The sequence below is a fragment of the Eutrigla gurnardus genome, assembly GCF_963514095.1.
Source record: "Eutrigla gurnardus genome assembly, chromosome: 8".
Classification (NCBI taxonomy): Eukaryota; Metazoa; Chordata; class Actinopteri; order Perciformes; family Triglidae; genus Eutrigla; species Eutrigla gurnardus.
The window spans coordinates 27,368,429-27,375,941 of record NC_139922.1 but is presented as its reverse complement, the minus strand read 5'-3'; the positions used below and the strand labels follow the sequence as shown (position 1 = coordinate 27,375,941).

At 47.7% G+C, this 7,513-nt stretch overlaps 1 protein-coding gene across 2 annotated transcripts; it reads right to left on the bottom strand.

The window, feature by feature from the left end:
* LOC311017030 (uncharacterized protein) lies at positions 1–5,962 on the bottom strand. 2 transcript variants are annotated; one of them, XM_084015138.1, is made up of 5 exons: positions 5,835–5,962; positions 2,338–2,560; positions 1,925–2,084; positions 713–1,848; positions 1–619 (listed from the first exon to the last, which is right to left on the bottom strand). In XM_084015138.1, the coding sequence occupies exons 2-5, from the start codon at positions 2,443–2,445 to the stop codon at positions 86–88; spliced, it is 1,938 nt and encodes a 645-aa protein (XP_083871264.1). In that variant the 5' UTR covers positions 2,446–2,560; positions 5,835–5,962; the 3' UTR covers positions 1–85. The 2 variants fall into 2 exon arrangements, with proteins under 2 accessions (XP_083871264.1, XP_083871263.1); XM_084015137.1 differs by having other exon boundaries at positions 1–1,848.
* Positions 5,963–7,513: the final 1,551 nt, after the last annotated feature.

Sequence of the window (7,513 nt, the reverse complement as noted above, 5' to 3'; positions counted from 1 at the left end):
AAATAAAGTATCTGGTCTCAGTCTCGGAGCAGACCCAGCTTCTTCAGGGTCTCAGTCTCGGAGCAGACCCAGCTTCCTCAGGGCCTCAGTCTCGGAGCAGACCCAGCTTCCTCAGGGCCTCGCGGCGGTCTTCTCCGTTTTCTGAGCGCGGGCAGATCAGCACGCTGATGCCCTGCGACCGAGGCAGCTTCTGAGAGTCTCTGGAGTGCTGCAAGGCATTGTGGGTGGGCAGCAACCTCCGTAAGTCTGGCTCTTTGGTGGTGGCGGCGGCGTGGCCCGCCAGCGAGACCTCCCCCCCAGCAGCGTTGGTAAACTCCGTCCCGCCCCCCAGAGAGGCCGGCCGAGCCCGGGTTTTACGCAGGTGGCCGATCTTGATGGAGTCCTGATCGGTCAGGGAGCTGCTTAGACCGAGGCCAGAGCGCTCCAGGGTGGCTGATTTGACACTTACGCCCTTGGGTGGGGTTAGACGCTTGGCCAGGGAGGGAGGGGAGGGAGGGGTGAGAGGGGGCGTGTTCACCCCCGCATGAACTCTGGCCTCGTCATACGACGGCGGAGGTCCAACGGGGTCACTGAAAGCAGCCGGAGCCGGCAGAACCTCCACAGGATCTCCTGCAGGAGGTGAAGGAGGCTGTGGAGGGAGACAGGCAGGAGGTGAAGGAGGCTGTTGAGGGAGACAGGCAGGAGGTGAAGGAGGCTGTGGAGGGAGACAGGCAGGAGGAGCTGCAGGAGGCTGTGGAGGGAGACAGGCAGGAGGTGAAGGAGGCTGTGGAGAGAGACAGGCAGGAGAAGGAGCTGCAGGAGACTGGAGAGGGAGACAGGCAGGAGAAGGAGCTACAGGAGACTGTGGAGGGAGACAGGCAGGAGGTGAAGGAGGCTGTGGAGGGAGACAGGCAGGAGAAGGAGCTGCAGGAGACTGGAGAGGGAGACAGGCAGGAGAAGGAGCTGCAGGAGACTGTGGAGGGAGACAGGCAGGAGAAGGAGCTACAGGAGACTGTGGAGGGAGACAGGCAGGAGGTGAAGGAGCTGCAGGAGACTGTGGAGGGAGGCAGGCAGGAGGTGAGCTGTGGACCCGGCTGTAAGGCGGGGTGGAGGGTGGTGTCTGTGGCGCTCCCGGACTCATCGGAGAAGGAGGAGCTGCCCACGACCTTCTGGTTTTGGGAGATAGTTTGGGGCTCAGCGAACCGGCCCCGGCAGGCAGCAGGCCGAGCTTCCTGAGGGCCTCGATGCGGATCCTCTGGGGGTCCAACGAGAGCCGGTCTCTGCCGGAGGGCACCGAATGTTCCGAGGGGTCGGGGAAGCCAACCGTCACCTTGTGTGACTTCAGGATGATGTTGGCGGGAAGCCTCTTGGGCTTCGGGGCCACGGTGGGGGGGCTCCTGGGCTCGTCGGGAGGAGGAGTCATAAGGGGGTCAGAGGTGACGGCTGGTAGACTCAGGTTTGGGGGCTTGTTTGGAGGCACCTGGTCCACAGAAGTCCTCTTGCCAGAAGCCCTCTGGCGGAGCTGCTCCAGGTCGATAGCGGGCTTTCCGTTGGAGATTCCTGCAGACGGAGGGAGGAGTCTTACAATCTGACCCGGCTCATCCATGAAGTCCACGGGAGGGGGGATCACATCCAGACCCCCGTCACAGGCCTCATTAGTCTCACAGAGTCTGGCACTCGGGACGATCTTCAGGTGACCGTTTCCATCCGTGGAGACACACAGCTCCGTGGCTGACGGGCGGACTCTGCCATCGGCGTTTGAAGATTCAGGTTGAGGTTCGGGGGTCTGATCCAGAGCCTCGTCTTCGATGGTCGACACTCTGGATCCAGACTCTGGATCGGACTCATCGGCCTTGAAGCTGGAAACGTCTAGAGAAAGAAAAGCACAATTACTTGCAGGTATTGTCGGGTACATACACAGAATATTTCCCTGCGAGGAGCGTACCATTTCTGATCTGACCCCCGCTGCCCGCCTGTGAACCCAGATCCGGTTCGTCGTTGGAAAAGCCGCTGTCCTCCTGCACCTCCAGGGCTTCGATGGTCTCCTCCAGATACATGAGGCACGCCCGCTCCTCTGCAGACAGGTGCTCCATGCTGTCTTCACTCTGCACACAGAGACAGGACAGTTGGTTCATGGCTCTGTTTCCGACACTGAAAACCCCCTGAAGGTCTCTCACAGATTCGGTCCTCTCCTCTGACCTTCTCAGAGGTTTACTGTAAACGTGCAGCCTCGTGCACAGATCTCACTTCTTCATTTCCTCCCACGTTGCAGCAACACACTGAAGCATTGTTCAAAGTAAGTGTGACAGTAAAGTCATCACTGAAACAAGGAAACAGACAGCTCAGTGGGATACTCACATAGTTCCCAGAGTTCATGCTGATCACGCTGTCGCAGCTCCCGGCGCTGTCCAGATTGCTCGAGGGTTCCATGGTAACGCCGCCTGGCCACGTGTCACTCTTCGGCATTGCACAGGGAGGAGGACGAGGGGGGGGATGGGGGGGGGGGGGGGGTTAGGACCTGGGCCTCGTGGGCCCTCTGTGGACTCTCTAAGTATCACCAGGGATCAGTATGACGGAGAACCTGAAGAAAAGGAGGAAAAAGGTGATGTTTGTGTGGCCGTCTCTTTAGAAAATACAAAACGGACCGCCGAGAGATGAAGCCTCGTATGAGATTCTGATTCCTTTATATTAGATTTGCATAAAATGGAAATGTGTCTTTGGCTCTGGGATATAAGACAACACACACACACACACACACACACACACACACACACACACACACACACACACACACACACACACACACACACACACAGTAGACACTGATGCATCCTAAAGTCTTAAAGTGACGATAATAAAAGTGCTGAGTGGACAGTCGGGTGGACTTTGTGGGTTAAATATTTAAACAATGATTACATCGGGTTTTCAGGATTGTTGGTCCTGGTTTCGAGGAGGGTTGAGGTGGAAGAGGATCTGGACTGATGTGGATCTGGAGATCCTGGAGTTGCTTGTTGTGTAACCAAACCTGAACGCGCCGACATTACGAGCCTCGATGGTGACATCATTGGTTTGGAAACATCACACAACAACTTGTGTCATAAAAATATAAAGCGTTCGTCCTCTGACAACGCAACATCTCTTTGTCTCGTCTGATTGCACGTCGCCACCCTTTTAAAGTAATATATATTGTCTTATAACAATAGATGTTTAATGATTCATAAATATCATACACTCGAAAAAATACTTGAAAAAGTAGAAAATATGATATAGGCTTTTATTTTAAGAGGCTGATGATATTGAATATTAAATGGAGGTTTTTCTGACATTTCATCGATGATTTAAAAAAACAGCAGTTAAAGATTATTATTCGTTACAGAACTTGCATATTGTGCAACAACTTTGACATCATTGATGACCTTTTTATGGTTTATTACACCGACAACTGAGCACAAGCTTTCCATGGGATTGCAGAGGAAGAGGATGTTTTCAGGTGATGCTCAACAGAAAACTATACCAGTGAAACAGTGAATGCTTCTATGAACTGATATTCCACTCACCACCAGAAACGCTCACCATCACTGAATAAGCCTGACTTTAATGTGACACGTCATGTGAGATGAGACCTGGAGGGATTATTACAGGCCCACGTGGTTCATGATGACCCCGACGGAGGCCACAAGCTCCACCCACACTGGTCTCTGATCTGCTGAAGGACGGGACTTTTTTTCTTTTCTTTACAAGAAAAAGCCACTCAAAGCAAAGCTCTTACTTTAAGTGGCCGAAGCAAACAGCACCAACAATGAAGAGTGATTCAGACATGAAGGGATAATATTTGATCAAGACTGCACAGAGGATTTGGACTAAACGGGTCTCACACACACACACACACACACACACACACACACACACACACACACACACACACACACACACACACACACACAGTATATGTATATGTGGCCTGTTCTCCAGGTGTGTCCGTGGAAGCGGAGCGAAGCCGCCTGCATTGTTCTCTTATCTCTTATTGAAGGTTTCCAGTTATTAGCCGGTGTCACAGCAGCTCTCTGAGCCCGCCGGCGTTGACGGCGTTCACCGCCGGCGTGAGATTCCTGTGAGGACGAGTCAGACGCACGACCACAAACATGATCACGCCTGCTCCGCCGCCAAGACACGGATCAGATGTCACATGACACATGATGCTTGAAGTGTCAGCAGCCTCCGAGACGTCTCATGTAATGGATATTTGATAAATAAAGGTGTAAGGTCAAGTCCGATGTATTTTTCTAGAATTTACATTGTAACAAATAAAAGGAAGGGACATAGTGGCCATCATAGTAGGAAGTATTTGCAAGCCAAAATATTTAAATATAATTACTTTGACACCTGCATGCAGACTGGGCGTTGGTTAGTCTTCCTTGTGGTTTGAAGATTTTTTTAAACAGGCTTTGGGAAATTAAATTTACAGGAACATTCAATCAAACAGCTTGTTAACATATTTTAATAATTTTAAAAAATGTAGATTTTTTTTTCTGGATGTCAAAACTTTCTGAATCCCCTGAATGAGAACCTTGATGTTTGTAAAATCCTGCCTGTTTTTACTAAACATGTGACCTCAACATGAAGTTGTTCATTTTCATTTTCAGTGTTTCAAGGATTTTTTAAAAAAGTTTAAAAAAAGTTGATTGAACATCTTATCAAGTCATTTATTTGTATTAATTCCAACAAACTTTATTTTGAGCGTAAACATCGGCTCTGAACCTTGAAACTGAAATTTCACGACTTACTTTTGAGAAATTACTGTTTTTTAGAAACAATAAATAAGAAGGCAGGATGCTGCACTAGATTTGATCACTCATTTGATTAAAATAATACTTTAACATGTCTTGTTCACTAAAAGAATAAGAAGATAACGTGGTCTTTAGTGAGAGTTTGGGGTTAAACACCACTAAACAGCACGACGACCCTGATCTCAAACTTGTTGACATGGAAACACAGCGACGACGGTTTCCACATTCACGCCTGTTTTCTGACAACAAAAGCAGGTTGACCAAGCATCCTCATCGCCGTCCCTCCCAGCAGCCCATTCACCTCCGCAGCCAACACCTCAACACCTGAGCAAGGCAGCAAACCTGCAGCAGGGCGGCAGCAGGGCGAGCTCACTACACCCACAGCTGAGTCAGCATTTTAATAGTGACAGGAATGTCACTCTGCTGGCTCACAGACAAGTGGAGGCCGATCGCTGTGGGACTGCTCAGATAAAAAGCCTGCAGACTGGAAGAAAGGGCTTTAATGTGTTTACTGTGGGAACAGCTGAGGAGGAGGAGGAGGAGGAGGAGGAGGAGGAGGAGGAGGAGGGGTCCAAATATGTGAAGTATGCGTTCAAGGGCAGCCACACAGCTCGTTTAATGATTAACAGTCAACAAAAGTTCATGGCGAACAGCAGGTTGTTGAGTTGCACAAGGGAACAGAAATATTTCATTAATGTTTAGCTTGGCACCTTCAGAAATCAGCATTATTGACGTTTTCTGTGTAAATATTTGGACTTTCTCCTGGACTCGAACCCTCTAAGACACCAAACATGCAGCGATGCAACAATCAACGTGTCATCATGGGAAAGAAAAAGTATCAGTACTACTCATATACTTGTACTCGGTGGGAATATTTCACCTGCTGCAGAAATACACATTCCTAAAAGCGCTTCAGCTACAGGAAGTAACAAAATAAAAGCCTAAAAAAGAGGTAGTTTGCTCTCTCTCTCACACATACACACACACACACACACACACACACACACACACACACGCTCATTTAAAGTGAGTTTTGTCTTTAAACAGAGTTATTTCGTGATGACTCACCGGAGACGTTGGAGAAAAGACGTGAACGCGCAGAGAGTTCAGGTGTCCATCGCGACGCTGCTCCTCCGACAGAGGCTCTGTTCCTGGAAGGAAGGCGAGGAGCGTGCCTGACAGGTGGGAGGGGGAAGGGGGGAAGGAGGGGAGGCAGGTGAGCCAATTAGCATCCAGACAGGTTGAGGTGCTCGGCCAATCAGAGAACGTCTGATCCAGTTTCCAAAGCAGCAGCCTGCTTTGGAAGCAGCCGAAAAGCGACACAGATGGAATCAAATCGGTTATTAATCTTCATGGAGATGAAATCATGACGTATTAAATACATTTACAGACTCCTCAGGATTTTAATTATTAGTCGAACCAAAATAAAAGCCTTATAGAGAACCAACAGTGTCTGTTTGATCCAACTTTAATACCTACTGATTATACTCGACTATATAAGATTGTGTATAATAGTATAAGGTTTGATTTGATTCATTGGTTTTGTTTGACAGGGACCATAGAATAGCTTCTATACCAGGGTTAGCTGAATAGCTCATTTGCACCTGTAGTCCCTGGGCAGGATGTTCAACCAGTAAAACACACAAACTAGACATTACAGACACAATTAAAAGACAGCAGGATTAACATTACAAGTCAAAACTCAGTTAAAACATCAATGATCACAAGATTGACTGTCTTCCAGCCATGTCTTCAGAGACTTTTAAGACTTGTAGAGTCTCTGATAATGAGTGGAACTGAGTTCCATTTCCAGTTGCTTGATATGAGAATGCTGATTGGCCGAAGGTGGTCTTCTTAAGTTTAGTGTAACAGTCCCCTCCCATTGCAGCCCTGGATACCCTTACATTGTCCTGCAGGATGAAACACATGGTTAAGTGGTGGTGGTGCAAGATCATGGGTCAATTTGTACATCAGGCACATGTCAGAGAACAGGTTATATACTCAGAAGTACACATCCCTGTGTTCAAAAAGACTCAAATCTGAAATGTACTCAAAGTATTTTTTATTTTTTTGCAAGGCTAACTGAATCTTATTACAATGAATAAGAAACAATAATGGATAAGTCCCTTCAAATGCATTAAAAAGTAATGATCCTGAACTTTTCCAGAGTAGAACATGTTTTAAAAATGTAGTAAAAGTCAAAATAAATAAGGTAGGAGGTGAGGTTCATGCAACAATCGTACTTCATGTCTCCCATTGTCATTTGGAGCTGAAAAGCCACAAGGAGCTATTTTAGATTATATGGAAATGATTTCCCACGCAACATCAACTTCCTGTTTTGTCCCAAACACACAGACAGACAGCGATGTGTTTGTGGCCATCAGCCCTGTTACTGCACTCATTATACAACACAACTCATTTTCCTACTTCGTCGACTAGAGAAATATAGCTCTATTTACATCCAAAACAAACAGTAAACAAGTGAAATAACATGTATGTATTACAAATACTGTATGAATAAGACGTTGCACAACATAAGCTATTAAAGAAACCAGTGCAGATATAACAACACACAATAACTATATTACACCAATAAAGAAGAAGCAGGTGAGCCAGGATTTGCAGGTGTGAGCTTAAAAATGAAAAAAGGTGGGATTCAGCGTTATGGTCGTTTCAATGAGATCTCAAACCAGAAGAAGCAGTGGAATATTCAGCCTGTGAAAGACACGGTGGAACTTTAACAGACA

Excerpts from the sequence above, each read along its gene's own strand:
- LOC311017030 (XM_084015137.1), bottom strand. The coding sequence starts at position 2,445 with ATGCCGAAGAGTGACACGTGGCCAGGCGGCGTTACCATGGAACCCTCG. Across the intron at positions 2,085-2,337 it reads GCATGAACTCTGGGAACTAT|AGTGAAGACAGCATGGAGCA; the intron begins GTGAGTATCCCA and ends CTCTGTGTGCAG. Across the intron at positions 1,849-1,924 it reads CGGGGGTCAGATCAGAAATG|ACGTTTCCAGCTTCAAGGCC; the intron begins GTACGCTCCTCG and ends TTCTTTCTCTAG.